A 15,797-nucleotide genomic window follows, 5' to 3' on the forward strand; every position below is an offset into this window, starting at 1 on the left:
AGACGCAGCCAGCTAGGCTGTGAGCAGACGGCAGCTCCTGTGCACCAGCCACCTGGGCCCTGCACCCGCAGGGGCAACTCTGCCATCAGCCTGAAGGAGCTCTGGTGCTCCCCGGTGAAGCCTCCAGGCAACCCAACCGCAGCCCTGCGAGGCCTTGAGCAGGGCCCCAAGGGCCACGGGCAGACCCACAGACTGTGGGGTAACAAACACGGCTCTAAACTACTCCATCTGTGAGCTCTGCTACACAGCCACAGAAAACAAACGGGTCCTCCTGGAGGCACATCTCAGGTTGATCACAGTCCCAGCTGGCGCCTAGGACACAGCCAGGGAGAAACCACGGGCCCAGCACCCTGGCCACGTGGTGTCCAGATCCCTGACCCTCAGAAGCTGCTACGTAAACACTGGCAATGCTTTAAGCTTGCTACGGTTTAGGGGAACTTCTCACCCAGCAGTAGGTAAGTACAGCAGGACACAGCCCGGAACAGCACGGAGCAGCCAGAGCACAAGCACTGAAAGCAACGGGGGACGGTGACCCTACAAAATCAAGGTCCGGAAAACCAGGTGGACTCAAGACAACACAGGGATACATTATACTCTATACCTCAAAGCGCTCGTGCGTAGCAGGAGTGGAACCCTACTCTTAGCAGCATTGCAAATCAAAATAAGCCAGGAACGAATCTGACCTAAATGAACAAGGCTACAACTTTTTACTGAGCAATATACAGGACTTTAATCAAAACAAGGTAATTTCTTATAGGTCATGATGAGATTATATCATTTGGGGGAAGAATTGACAAGCTGGCTAATTAAGACTAACGGTATCAGAGCCAAACCAGGCTGACAGGTACCCGAGTCACGAAGAAGACGATTCCCGCAGGGGCGGGGGACACTGTGACCCCAGCACCTGGGGCGGCCATACGATGGCCGTGTCCAGAGCTGCTGAGGGTGGGGGACAGTCTCCTGTGGGAGATCAGCCAGCAAATCTAAACAGGCATTTCTTGTGCTTGACCAGTGACATACTGACGGAAGAAATGACCCAAGCACACAAGAGGACACGCAAGTACACAAAACTGCATGCATGCCTGTAACACGGGAAGAGGCTAAGCACGGAGGGCCTGCTGGGCTGAAGATGACAGGTCACTGCGCACCTTGCCCCTCCCTGGCCTGACCCACCCATCTGCCCTAGGATGCTGACTCACAACTACAGTCTCACAAATCCCCTGCTCTCCCCGCTTCTGGGATCACACCCCGAATTCTTAACCCAGCCAACACAGCCTTCAAGGCTCCCACTCCCATGTGCTGAAGCCAAACACCAGATTCCTAAAACTGATGTGCACGCAGGAGACAAGCAGGTAAGGAAGGTATGTGAGGTGGGCCAGGTGCACCCCACGGACAACGAGGGAAGCCCCAGACTCAGTGTGGGAGCCATAAGGCAGGCAGGAGGGAGCACGCAGACCCTGCCTTCCCTCCAGCTGATGGGCAACTTAGACGTTCAGAGCCACAAACTGGGGGTTTAAATATGAAGTCTTATCTTAGATGTTGGTAAGAAATCAAAATTTAACACTCGGGAGCCAAGACTCTGAACCACATGAGACCTTCTGCCCTGCAGCCTCTAGACTCTGCTCCCTAGACCATCACCACTCCCCCTGCAGTTCCTGGGTGGGCCCAGTCCTTTCTCCACTCACCCACCCCCGGGCTCTGTGACAGGAGGATGCCGGCCTGGGCGGCTGCCACTGAAGGCTCAGTTCACGAGCCTTTCTCACACCAGGTCACGTCTCGTGTCACAGCAGTGTACACACTCTGCAGTGCTGGGACCACTGCTGAAACTGTCACAAGACAGGACTGAGGGCCCCGAAAGTGTCTGTCCTACCAGCACCTGCTGGCCAGAGTGCAGGTGAGGCACTCATGGGTCAAGGGTGAAACGGAAGAAACTCTGGGATGGGCGGCTTGGAGGTTTATTTTAAAAATCTTAAATGGGCATTTCTTTTGACTGAGTGAGTACACTTTCAGAAATTTAAATTAGGGATATAATTCACGAGGTGCGCCAACGTTTATGTCCAAGGTGATGCAATACAGCATGTTTACAACAGTTTAAACAGCTGGATACAAATGTGCATCTACTAAACTGGAGTATCTGACTATCACATTTAAAGGTGGATTTCCGGTCAGGATAGTGAGTGGTAGGACCACAGGCTTGCCTTTCCTCACAACTACAACCACAACTGACTACTAAACCACCATCGAAACAAAGACCGGAACCTAGCAAAGAAGATCTCCTTCAACTGGAAACATAAAGAGGGAACCACAGCAGGACGGCAGGAGGGGCGTGCTGAAGACATAATTGGGCCCCATACCTCCTGGGTGGGCGACCCACAAGCTGAACAAGAGAGGCCCTCTCACAGGAGTAAGAGCTCTAAGCCCCGCGTCAACCTCCCCAGCCCGGGTTCTGGAATTGGGAGGAGGAGGAGACCCCAGGACATCTGGTTTTGAAGGCCAAGGGGGCTTGGCTCTGGGAGCCTCACGGGACTGGGGGAATCGGAGACCCTATTCGCTTGAGAAGCGCACACGGAAACTCACGCGCACCAGGTCCAAGGCCAGAGGCAGTGATTTCATAGGAGCCTGGGCCAGGCCCGCCTGCTGGATTTGGAGGATCTCCTGGGGACATGGGGGACAGCTGCGCTCACCAAGGGGGCATAAAAGCTGGTGGCAGACATTCCAGGAGTGTTCATCTACTGAACTTTCCTAGAGGTTGACATCGTAATTGGATCATTAGCACTAAGACCTAGCCCCACCCAACAGCCTGTAGGGAAGCCTCTGAAAACTACAGTGCACCACTGAAGGCCACTGAAGACGACACAAGCGTCCAGTGAATCAGCATTGCTGAGTGGCCACACTCCCCAGGGCAATACAGAAATTCAGAGCCATCTGTATCAGACTACCAGCAACAACTCCACAGAGCCGGAACAAAAAATGCTACGATTTATATGGAAACACAGAAGACCCGAACAGTGAAAACAATCTTGACAAAGAAGAACAGAGCTGGAGGAACCAGGCTCCTTGACTTGAGACTATGCTACAGAGCTACAGTCATCAGAACAGTGTGGTACTGGCACGAAAACAGACACCTGGATCAACGGAACAGGATAAACCCATACACTTAGGGTCAATTAATCTACGGCAGAAGAGGCAAGAATATACTATGGAGAAAAGACAGGCTCTTCAATAAGTGGTGCTGGGAAAACTGGACAGCTACCTACGAAAGAATGAAATGAGAACATTCTCTAACACCATATACAAAAATAAACTCAAAATGGTTTAAAGACCTAAATGTAAGACTGTATACTATAAAACTTATAGAGGAGAACATAGGCAGAACCCTCTCTGACATAAATTGTAGCAATATTTTTTGGATTAGTCTCCTAAAGCAAAGAAAATAAAAGCAAAAATAAACAAATGGGACCTAAAATTTAACTTAAAATCTTTTGCACAGCTGAGGATACCATCAACAAAACGGAATGACAGCCTACAGAATGGGAGTAAATATTTGCACATGATGCAACTGACAAAGGACTAATTTCCAAAATACACAAATAGCTCATACAGCTTAATGTCAAAAAAACAAGCAGCCCAATCAAAAAATGGGCAGAAGATCTAAACAGACATCTCTCCAAAGAAGACACATAGACGACCAACAAGCACATGAAAAGATGCTCAACATCACTAACTGTTAGAGAAATGCAAATCAAAACTACAACAAGGTATCACCTCACAGCAGTCAGAATGGCCATCATTAAAGCATCCACAAATGATAAATACTGGAGAGGTTGTGGAGAAAAGGGACCCCTCCTACACTGCTGGTGGGACTGTGAATTGGTGCAGCCACTGTGGAAAACAGTATGCAGATTCCCTAAAAAACTAAAAATAATTACCATATGATCCAGCCATCCCCCTCCTGAGCATTTATCTGGAGGAAATTCTAATTTGAAAAGACACATGCACTCCAATGTTCATAGCAGCACTGTTTACAATAGCCAGGGCATGGAAGCAACCTAAATGTCCATCAACAGACGACTGGATAAAGAAGTTGTGCTCTACTTATACAATGGAATACTACTCAGCCATAAAAAAGAATGAAATAATGTCATCTGCAGCAACATGGATGGATCTGGAGACTGTCATTCTAAATGAAGTAAGCCAAAAAGAGAAAGAAAAGTACCATATGATATCATTTATATGTGGAATCTTAAAAAAAAAAAAAAAGAAAGACACAAATGAACTTAGTTACAAAACAGAAACAGACTCACAGACATATAGAACAAAACTTATGGTTACCGGGGGAATAGGGGTGGGAAGGGATAAATTGGGAGTTCAAGATTTGCAGATACTAACTACCATATATATAAACAGATAAATAACAAGTGTATACTGTGTAGCACAGGGAACTATATTCAATATCTTGTCGTAACCTATAATGAAAACATGAAAATGAATATATGCATGTATACGTATGACTGAAACATTATGCTGAACACCAGAAATTGCACAACATTGTGAATTGACTATGCTTCAATAAAAAAAGAATGCAAAAAAAAAAAAATCCAAAAAAAGGGTGGTTAAAAGAAAAGTAATCATGATTAAAAAATGCAAGATATGAAAAAGTGAAATTACATATGAATACAGCTGTGCTTAAAATCCACACAAACTCCCAAGTTACATCTCAAAAAGAGAATGGGAAAAAATGCACTGAAGACTTCATAACCATGTTTGCGGGACATTGTGACAGATGGAAAAGTCATTGTATCAACAGTGAGTCCAGGAGCAGAGACTCTCCCTTCAGAAACACAGATTTCTACACCAGAAAAAAGCAGCATTTAGTCAATCTCCTCCTCACCTTATAACCACAAGTTTACTTCCCAGCCACACCAGGCACCTAAGAGTGGATCTATCAGAACAAAAATATTTCAGACACTGTCTTCAACTGCCTGAAAAAATGTGAATCATAACACCCCAAACTCCTTGCACGGATGAAGGTCCTGTCTCAAATTTCTGGGAACTGGCCCCACCGTTCAGTTTTGTGTGGAAACACAGTAGCAAGAAAACGTTTATCAAGTCAGAAAATGCATATCGAGTGTATCAAAACAAGGGACACAGGAAGATCCATTATTTGCTGATACAGATGAGATTTCGCTCCCAATTCCCATACATCTCAGATGTCCTGGAGAGCTGCTTACTTGGTAGTTATGGTGTGAGGGGGACCGAGATCCTCCACGTTAAAAATTATGCTACTGTTTATGTGAACAAAAGATGGTCAAGGGGCAGAAATACAGTAAAATCTAGTTTTACTTTTTAGGCATCATTTTACCAATACTGAAAACAAAAATGAGAAAGAAAGACACGTGCTGAGAGGAAGAAACTGCACTTGAATGTGGTAGCTGGTGGGGCCAAGAGTAAGGGATACAGATTTATGAGAGCAAAATAAAGTCAAGAATTGTAATAAAAACGAAACTCAGCTGCTGCAGAAGGAGCCAACAAGGGGCCGGGGAACCATATGCAAATACTGGGCCGCACCATGTGTCTCAGCCCTTGATCTGCGCCGGCTGTTCCAGGAGACACCAGACGCCACTGTGACTGGTTAATTAGTTCCCTCTGCAGGACACAGCAAGTTCCGGGTTACTCACGTGATATCCCTTCGTTGGTAGCAGCCCTGAAGCAGGCAGGCGATCAGGTCACTGATAAACTCTGCGTCGTCCCTGTGAAGAGCTGCTTCTAGCTCCTGAGGAGGAGAAGCAGGGAGAGGGAGTGAGAGGTTGCATAGACAGCGGCTCCTCCCTTCCACGCCACCATCACCGTCCCCACCACCCTGGTCACAGACAGCCCGCAGTTGGGCCAGAAGAGCCGCGGGTGCTCCAGTTCTCCTCAGGTTTACTCCCACTGCCCCCACCAAACTCCGTCCCTCCTCTCCGCTCACTGTAGAGAACACACTCACATCTCTGCACGTAAAACCAAGCCAGCAGAGAGATGCAGAAGAGCTCAACTCACACAAACGTGACTGTTTGGCTTTCTGTTTTAATGGCAAGAGAATAAAGGAGCAAATACGCGATCGATTAGGAAGTGTTCATTTATTTCAGTTCCCATGGGTCAAAGGTCCGCGACAGCTTTCCAGAGCCATCCCGCTTTGAGAAGCAGCACCTACAGGACTGAGCCTGATCTTACTTCACCCCAAGGAGTGAGGCAACGTCCCCACTAACGGTCTACTTGCAGGGAGATGGACTTGCTGTCCCTGGGGTTCAGGCAGAGAAGGCCAAAGGATCAGAAGGCACAGTGCTGTAAACAAAGACTTGCTGAGGAGCTACAGGGACAGAGACAGTGCGGAACTCGAGAGAGTCTACTTCCCTTCTCAGCATCCCACAGCAAGCCTGTGTTTTCTGGGATGATGGAACGCGCTCCATCACCGGCTCGCAGGCTGCCGCCAACCCAACGCCCAACCCCTTCCCGCCAGCCATCCCTAAGGGCTGCAAGGCTCATGGTGTGACTAGCTCATAAGCAAACTCTCTCAAGTCTTGTGAGTGGATGTGTAAGCACGAGGTGTGCCAAGATGCAGTTTCTGGCCTTAACACCAAGTGCAGGGCAGTGTCCACAAGGTGGGCAGTCGTAGAAGTTCCTGGTCAGTAACACTCACTCTGAAAACTTCACAGCACGAAAAACTGCTGAGCATTGTAAGTGACGGATGTAAACACAGTACAAACTACTCTGAGGCGGCTGAACTGAAAAGGAAGGGATCCCATGCTGCCCTGACGCCCAGGTGAACAGACCTCAAAATTCAGACATGAAGCCCAGCCTGAAAACACTCTGCTCGCCGGGAACACAAACCTGGTGACCATCACCATCACCACCGCCCATCACCATGGCTCTCAGTCTTCTATCAGCCTGCCAGCTCCTTTGGGCAGAGCTCTTTCCTACATTCTACCAGCCCAGGATTACAGGGTTTGAGCTATGTTTAGTCCAAATTCATTCACTCAACAAACACTTTCTGGGCACCTGCCTGTGTGGAACAATACGGGACATCCCAAGCACTGGGGAGCTTGGTTTAGTTAGGAGAGAAGACAGCACAACAAAGACAGGCAGACATCGACATCAGCACCCCTGGGGCCAGAATACTGTGGGACCGGCAAGGAGAGGAGGTAAGGAGAAGGGTCGGGGGGACAGCGACAAGCCCCGGAGAGCAAAGCCTTCCTCCCCTGCAGCTGGCGCCTCACGGTGACCCAGGTGCAGAGCACAGCAGGTCTCACCGCCCAGCGCTGACCAGAGGAAGACCATGGAGAGGCGGCAAAGGAGAAGCAGGGAAGCAATTTTAACCCTGCTGAAAAAAAGTGCTGGTACCAGTTAAACTTTTTCCACTTCAGTGGGTACAGAGTTTCAGGTCTGCAAGATGAAGACGTTGTGGAGCCGTTTCACCACGACACACATATACTTAACCCTGCCCAGCTGTGCACTTAACGTGTTTATGACGGGAAAGTCTGTGCCTCTTTTACCACAACTTAGAGAAAACGTTTCTCACGGTAAAAGCACCCCGTGCAAGTGCTTCTGTGATGATGGCAATGAGGCGATGCGTATAAGAGCAGACCAGCACAGCACACAGCAAGTGCCCCACCACATGTGAGCACCGTGATTATCTTGTCTTCCTTGAATGATCGTGTGCAGGGGAAAGCAGACTGAAGGGCCAGAAAGCGGTCTTTTCAAAATTCAGGTTTCTGAACAATAGAACAATTTTAATACATGGCCTACTGTGTTCGCAAGCCAATAAAACTACTTCCAAATCCAGGTTATTCAAAGCTTTACCCCGTATGCCTTCAACCCAGAGTCTAAGGCTCAGATGAAGGCAACAAGGAATAAACACCCTTCAAAACCACCCCCCTCCTCTCCCCCACTCTTCTCCCCCTTTGTATGTCCTTTTCACCGTGGGCACTGAGCTGTGAGCACAGAAATCCAAACTTTGCCAAGATGCTCTGGGACAGAAGAGGGAAGGGTGGGGGCAGGGACACGGGCTCCTGCAGCTCCTGCACTTCAGAGGGGCTGGGGGGAGGACCAGGACTGCCCTCCTTGCAGCTGGCGTCACAGTTCATTAGGGACAAGTCTGTTTAACACTGTCACACCTCCCACGCCCTCAGGAGCAAGTGGGGCTGCTAGGAAGAGAACCCCGGAATGAGCAGGGAGATAAAGAAGCTCTCAGTCCACATCGGGGGAGCCTTCGCTGTGCCAGAAGCAACAGCCCAGAGCAGCATGGGCAGAGCGTCACCAACCCCGAGCACGGTCGGCACTAAGTACCCCTGCAGGTGCTCACAGTGCTTCACAGGCTCCCGAGCCCTGGACAGGTTTTCTCTAATCTCCTGCGAGAGAAGGAACGTGCACAGCTACCACTCAGGCACAATAATCCCTCTGAGTTTCCTTAAGGAGGGAAAAAGGGGTCACACATGCTGTATCTGATTTTAGAAGGCTACAAATCTTTCTCATTTGCACATAGACCAACTGTAAGGTGTTGGGGGGGGGTCACAGTTGGAGACAGGGGCCTCCCTGTGGGACCCAGAGCTGTGCTCGCACAAAGGCGATGCAAAGCAGGCCTTCCTGCAGGGCTCCCCTGCTGCTTGCCAAGGGGCGGCCTGAGAGTGGGCTCAGCCTCCAGAAGGCACCCCTGACTCTGCAGCTGATGCTTTATAACTTGGTATGACTTAATTTAACCCCAAAGACTTGCCTGTGCTAATTCAGACCGTGAAGTATAAATCAGCCCAAGTGGGTGGAACGGCGAGGACCCCGAAACCGCTGTTCCCAGACTGCCCGCTGGCCAGCAGGTGCCCCTGCGTCCTGTCAGCAGTCCACAGAATAGCTGTCACTGGCTGCGGTGCTGAGTAAACAACAGAAGGGAGACCAAAGTGGCTCTTCCCTTCAAACGTGGCTGCTGCCCAGAGCATTAGGTCAACAGGAAAACAACAGTCACATCAGTCAGTGTGGAGATCTAGAACACAATTTTCCAGAAAAGGAGTAAATTACCAAAGCTGGCTCTAGAAATTAAGCAAAGGCTCACAAGTCTCACAGACCCTCCCCCCCAAGAAGATGCCTGCGATACACAGGTAACCCCTAGGTACTGACAGAGCCGGAGGCTCCCCAGCACTCCCCAGGGCTGGCGCTGGGCGGGCAGCGCGCGAGGGGCAGTGTGGGCACGCAGGGTCTCGCAGCCCGCACCAGCCTCACACGGGGCGGGCGGCCTAGCCTTCACAGTGAGGGCTGTATCCCTCCGCCCACACGGTGTGCGGCCAGAACACAGGAGACCAAGAAAAGACAGCACACAGCTTCCTAGAGAGGCGGTTCTGAGTTTTCGCTTGTTCGTTTTCATCGCTGTTGCTTGTTGTTGTTTGGAAAGGTATTTTTAACTTAAACATTTGTATGAATTTAAAAAATAAAACAGGACTTCATGAGGCAAACAAAGACTGCAGCTCCAGACCTGGGGCTATGCCATCTCACTCTCCGCGCTCCACTGGGCCCACTGGAAATCACTCAGGTATCGAGGAGCCAGTAAAGACAGGAGAGAATAGTGAAACACGGAAGGTTAACCTAGGTGTGTCTGCAGGACATAGGGAGAGAGACCAGGCCTGGTCCAGGGAAGGTGCGATGGGGCCCATACCATGAGGCAAACGAAAGTTCGGGGTGAAAGGGGAGAGTTTCAGAAGTAGAGTCAGTTAGATTTTGCAACTAACAGCACATGGAGGGAAAGGACAAGGAATTTTGGGGTAACAAGTTTGAATCCTGCCCCTCCCCAAAGATCATGGAATCTTTAACTGATAAAAAAACTAATGGATGAGGGATGGTGATGTGGGGCAGAGACAATAAAGAAGTCAGTGGGAGAGAATCTTGCGCCGCCCTAAATCCTGCTTGTCAGCCTGCGACTGCGCCCCGGTCCTGTGTGGGAACAGCAAAGTCGTACACATTTCACACATGACTCTGCTGCGTGCATGAGGGGCCCTTCTGGCTGCAGCGATCCATCAGCTCACCGCACAAGGGGCGGCACCCTGCATCTGCAGACACACTGCAAGCCGGACTCTGTGCACAGTGCTGGGGCGCAGTGCGGGCACGAGGCCCCCTCCAGTGATATTTCATCTCTTGGAGGGGCAGGTGGAATCAGCAGCAACCCCAGTCCCGGTTGCGAGACAGCAGCACTCAGCTAGCAAGGGTCTCAAACAATGCAGGTCACCGCTCTGAACGGAAGCTTAACGAGGAGCTTGCAGAGCCCCCGGCTACCGCCCAGTGCCTCCACAGGGAAGTGCCTGGAATGTTCCAGAGAAAACCAAACAGTAGCCGCTGGGAACAAGCAGTCTAAAGGGATGAACTGAAGGTTTCCAGAATGCCTGAAATCGAGTCACAAAGAAATCTGGAAAGGCCAAGTAGGAATGATCAGGGTGAGATCACAACCAAGAAGACAGTACCCCCTGCTCCCTGGGGGAAGGGTAGGGGGGATGCCCCGCCCAAAGTGGGCAGTCTGCAGGACAGCTAAGGAAATCCACGGTGAGAACTGGCAGAAGTCGATACCTCGCCTCCTCTTCTCTCATCTCCTGACGGTAAGTAGCCTGGGTGTGAGGAAGGAGGTGTGTGTTGAGGGCAAGTCTCAATCCAAGCGTAGGTAAACTAACTGTCCTTCCGAGACTCTGGGCCTGTGATCTCGCCAGGTTTCTGAATCTACAAAGCTGGGGACCAGACTTGGTCATCGGAAAGTGCTCACAACAGAGCCAGACACGGCTGAGCAGGACCCTCAGAGAAGGAGCACCTTGGGAGCACAACTGCAAACAAGCAAGTGCGACTTTGTTGGGTTTAGGCAGACTTTCCAGCAAAACTCTCACAAAGCAGTTATCTAGAACGCTCACACTGACCAAGTGTCTTCTGTTACAAGACAGTCAGTGGTTTGGTTTCTGGACAAGAAATCCAGGAGGAGACAGCAACTCGAGACGGCCGCGGCCAGCACAGCCGTGGGTGCCCACCAAGGCCGTCAGACTGGACCGCTGTGCAGTGAGTACGTAGCTGCTCAGCAGTGTGCTGTCACGTACAAGTGCTGGAAGGTGCCTTGAATAGAAACACGTAAGCACTTACGTCATAATAACCATAAATATACACACATGTGGAGCACTGAAAAAACAAACTCTTTTCCTATTAAATGAACAGGTATTTGGGGGAAATTTTCAGAAATCAGCATCAAAAGCAGATTCAGAAACTTCAGACAGAAGTGAGGTTGAAGTATTCTAAAAACTGTACTTGAGATCTTCAAAGGTGGTTCTAATGATGATGAAGAAATTACTTCTGGAAATAAGGATAGGGGAAAAGCAATTATTTCTAAACTTAAAAATTCAAATGTTTATGTAAAATTCCTAAAGTAAAATTTCCAAACAGAAATTTGACTCCTTCAGTCTCTGTCATTGAAAGTCTGGTGCAGCCACTACAGAGAACAGTATGGAGATTCCTCAAAAAACTGAAAATAGAGTTATCCTATGATCCAGTAATCCCATTCCTGGGCATATATCCAGATGGAACTCTAATTGGAAAAGGTACATGCACCCCAGTGTTCATAGCAGCACTATTTACAACAGCCAAGACATGGAAGCAACCTCAATGTCCATTGACAGATGACTGGATAAGGAAGATGTGGTGTGTTTATACAATGGAATATTACTCAGCCATAAAAAGGAACGAAATAATGCCATCTGCAGCAGCATGGATGGACCCAGATATTACCACACTAAGTGAAGTCGGACAGAGAAAGACAAATATCACATGATATCACTTATATGTGGAATCTAAAAAAAAAAATGATACAAATAAACTTATTTACAAAACAGAAACAGACTCACAGACGGAAAACAAAGTTATGGTTACCAAGGGGGAAAGGCAGGGGAGGGATAAATTGGGAGTCTGGGATTAACAGATCCACACTACTATATATAAAATAGACAAACAAAAGGTCCTACTGTACAGCACAGGGAACTATACTCAGTATCTTGTAGTAACATATAGTGAAACAGAATATATATATATATATTATATATATGAATCATTATGCTGCACACCAAAAACTAACACAACACTGTAAATCAACTATACTTCAATATAAAAAATTTTACATATACCATGGTATGTTGATATTCCCAAAAAGCCTTACTGAATCATCTCACTGGAAAGACAGGACGCTGCCTAGCTTCAAGCATACATGGTGAGTCACACGTGTTAGCACTGCCACAGGAGAGTCAGAACTCGTAACTCATGCTCTGTCCACTTTACCAAAAAGGAAAAGATCATGAAAGTCTGGAAAGGGGAAAAGGTATGGAGAATAATGTTTGACAATGACCCCATTAGTTCCAAAACGCAGCGTACCTGGGTTCATTATATTCCTTATTCAACTCTCAAACAGATCAGTCACCCCCCACCCAAGTCATTCACACACGCCCTCCAGGTTGCGGGCCTCACTCCGGAGGCATCTTTGTAGCCTCTCCTCTTAGCTTTCCCTTCCATCCCCCGCATACAAACTGTATTTTTTTTAATCACGTTGATTAATAAAACAAATAAATCAGTATTTTCCAATCAGGTTTCACAAACATCTGTAGCAGGAAATGTAAACTTCACAACAGGAAGGAGGTGAAAGATTTTAACAAGGAAAAAAATTGAGAGGTCCTCAAGTATTAGGTGGGAGACTTTGGATTAATCAAAGGTTTTAATGCAAACAACTTGGAGGATGGAGGAGTGACACAGGTGAGAAGGCAGGTTACGGGCACGGAAAGGACAGGGCCGAGACAGGGCTACGGGCAGGCGTGACAGAGCGCGGGCACGTGTGCATGTGACGTCCGTGTTCTGACGACATGTGTCTGTGCGAGAGCGCGAGATCACCAGGGCCGGCCAGGACACCAGAAAACAACGTAAAACAAGCCAAAACGGGAAAGGACTGGTTCATAATACACTTAAGACCTTCGTCCCTCAAAAGTGTAATGAACATAAATGTTGAGAGCTGCCCAAATTAACTAAAATCGGGCTGTGGTGCAAAGGAACCTCTGAGCAGGCCTACCCGGCCCGGGCAGGCACAGCACAGGCCTGCAGGCCAAGGCCGCTTCCCTGACAATGGAAGAACCGGGAGCTTTAAAAAGACTCAGGATTAACTGCCTCAAACTGATGAACCAGTTGTTCACGAAATACAGTGAATCTGCCCTAAATGAAATGACTACCTCGAGGATGTGAAAAAAATAGTCTGTCCAAACTACTGTTGCCAGTACTAGTGATGCGAACAGATCCTCACTCCGACCAGCACACTGTAACCAGGTCGAGTATGGTGAACGGTCCTTGCCCTCATCGAGCTGGACCTGAAAGCAGCATTTAAAGCAGCTGGTTCTTTCCTCCATCTCAAGAGCCCTTTCTTGGCTTCAGCGCCTTCCTCACCTTGGTACTCCTTGTCTACCTCATTGCCACTTCCCCTCCACCTCCTCTAATGACGTGTGCTGGAGAAGACCCAAGGGGTCAGTCTGCGGCCTCCTCTCTCCTCTGTGCCCATGGGCCACACCTGCCATCCCGGCAAGCTCCTCCACCCCGAGACACTCCCACTGACACTCCATAACTTTCCTCCGAACTCCAAAGTAAGCCGATCCCACAGCAGACTTCACCACGGAGCCTCCAGCAGGCAGAGCAAATGACCCTGGGAGAGGCACCTCCCTCCAACACTCAGTCACCCTTGAAACTCCTCCTCTCAGGTCACAACCACCCACCAGCAAGTCGGAAACGGCCCTCTCCCCGGGGTCGCAGCAACAGCTCTCTCAGAGCCTCCTCCCTGGACCCCTGCTTCTGTCCATCTGTGCACAGTAACAGGCTCCAGTCAGAACACAGCCCAAAGTCCCCACTGCACATTTAAGCCCTCGGCCCGTGTGGCCTCCTGCTGACCCCTCCTTCCCCAGGTCCCACAGTGCTCCCGCCTCCCGCCTCAGGCCCATCCTTCTCCTATTCATCCTCTGGACTTCCTTTTTCCAGCTCCTCAGCTATTTATTACATATTCATTTATCCTCGTTCTTCTACTGTTGCTATGTAACATTTATGTATACACGTACACATATACATACATACTTGTGTGTGTGTGTGTGTGTGTGTGTGTGTGTATCTCTGCTGACAAGCCTTCTGGTTTTTGTTCATAGCTGTTTCCCTAAAATGCCCACAGATCCATAAGCCAAGATTCTAAATATAAGACTACATCACAGTATGAGAAGCCCTAAATTCTAGCTATTATAAGGAACACTAATTAAAAATATGGATGCTGAGAAGCATATTATGAAAATAAAGCATCTAGAACATTTTACGGCCACTCTGAAGTTCGGTCCAAAGTCATTTAACAATTAACCTACACCTGCGAATATCTTTTCCTCCAAAAATTAAATCTGGAAGTATTTAGTAACATAGCAGATACAAGGGCTGGTTTGAGGAAGACGAGCCTCACCCACGGGCTGAAGACACAAGCCACAGATTAGCATTTCCCCAGATGAAGCACTGCTGAGCGTCCCGCCGGGGAACTGAGCTCCAGCCCTTCTGCCTCAGCTGCCGCCGCTCCACCTGGACAGGTACTGCTGAGCACCACTGCTCGCCTGGACCCCAGACTGGTCTCCCCTCCAGCACGGACCAGTCTGAGCTGCTGCCGTTAGCTGTTCACCACTGCTGCGCGGCTCGTTCAGACGCCTCCCCACAGCTCGCCACACTGAGACACAGTCCAGCTCCCAGGCTGTCGTTCAAGACCTTCCAAGCGACCTCAACCCACCTTTTCAGGGTCGTCTCCATTTAAACAGAAGCCTTGTGGAGAACGAACCAGCTGTATTTTCTCCTCCAAACAACAGGTATTTCCGAATTTTTGTTCCTGTTGTTTCTTTGAATAAAGGTCCTTCCTTCACTTCCACCCATGCAGTCACAGAGGACAAGCATGGCAAACGCCTGGGGGAAGGCTGATTTTCTGCGACTTCTGGGGCAGAAGCTCGCGGGAGTCATATATCTGCCTGAGCCCCTGACAGACCTCTGATGACTGCTCTCACCTGGACAAACCCGTCTATTAATAAAAGACCCCCACCCTCCACATCCAGACATTTCAAGAAAGAGGATAAGTCTCAGAAATGATGGTAATTTCTAATGAGGCCCCTAACCCCGGACTCCAAGCATGGAAGGTGAGAGGACACAGAGGGTGCTTACTTCTCTTTCTGCCTGATGCACCCACCCATCAGCTGTGAATACTTGAAAAGGGGCTCGAAAAATAGTATCTCAACAGACAATTGAAAAGAGGATCAAGGAAATACCATTTTTTAAAAATCTCATCATTTTAGGAGACTGGTGGGAATCAAAAATAATGTCAGTAGGTTGTCCAGCAGAGTAAGTTGCTTTGGAGGAAAAGAATAAACTCTGAACCAACAGAGAAGAAGAGACAAGTTCCTCATGCAGGATTAACTAAGACTTCTGCATAAATGCAATTTTCTGCTTCTGCCGACACGTAACAACGGCTCCCAGCACAGCACCTCAGTCACACACCAGTGGGAGAACCCTGTTTCCCAGATGCTGGGCATTAGGGGAGCAGCCACGTGACGGAGGGGGGACGCTTTCCCCAAAAAGGCCTCCAGGCCGGGACAGATGGCCAGTGAAGACTAAGGCAAACCTGTCGACCACTTCCTGTTAGTCTGGGTGGAGAGGAAAGACTGCTGACACCTGGAGAGACCCAGAGGGGTGACGGCCTACGCAGGAAAAGAAAAGTGTTT

The 15,797-nt window shown here is 49.0% G+C and overlaps 1 protein-coding gene across 1 annotated transcript in view; it reads right to left on the reverse strand.

Annotated features, from left to right (window-relative positions):
- LOC105100740 (chromatin remodeling regulator CECR2) overlaps window positions 1–15,797 on the reverse strand; it is a 100,819-nt gene that overhangs the window by 36,285 nt on the left and 48,737 nt on the right. Inside the window, exon 2 of the mRNA XM_031444460.2 lies at window positions 5,679–5,773. Within this exon, the coding sequence (XP_031300320.2) occupies window positions 5,679–5,773 (95 nt within the window). The remainder of the gene's footprint in view (window positions 1–5,678; window positions 5,774–15,797) is intronic.

Source organism: Camelus dromedarius, chromosome 25 (genome assembly GCF_036321535.1).
Source record: "Camelus dromedarius isolate mCamDro1 chromosome 25, mCamDro1.pat, whole genome shotgun sequence".
NCBI classification, from domain to species: domain Eukaryota; kingdom Metazoa; phylum Chordata; class Mammalia; order Artiodactyla; family Camelidae; genus Camelus; species Camelus dromedarius.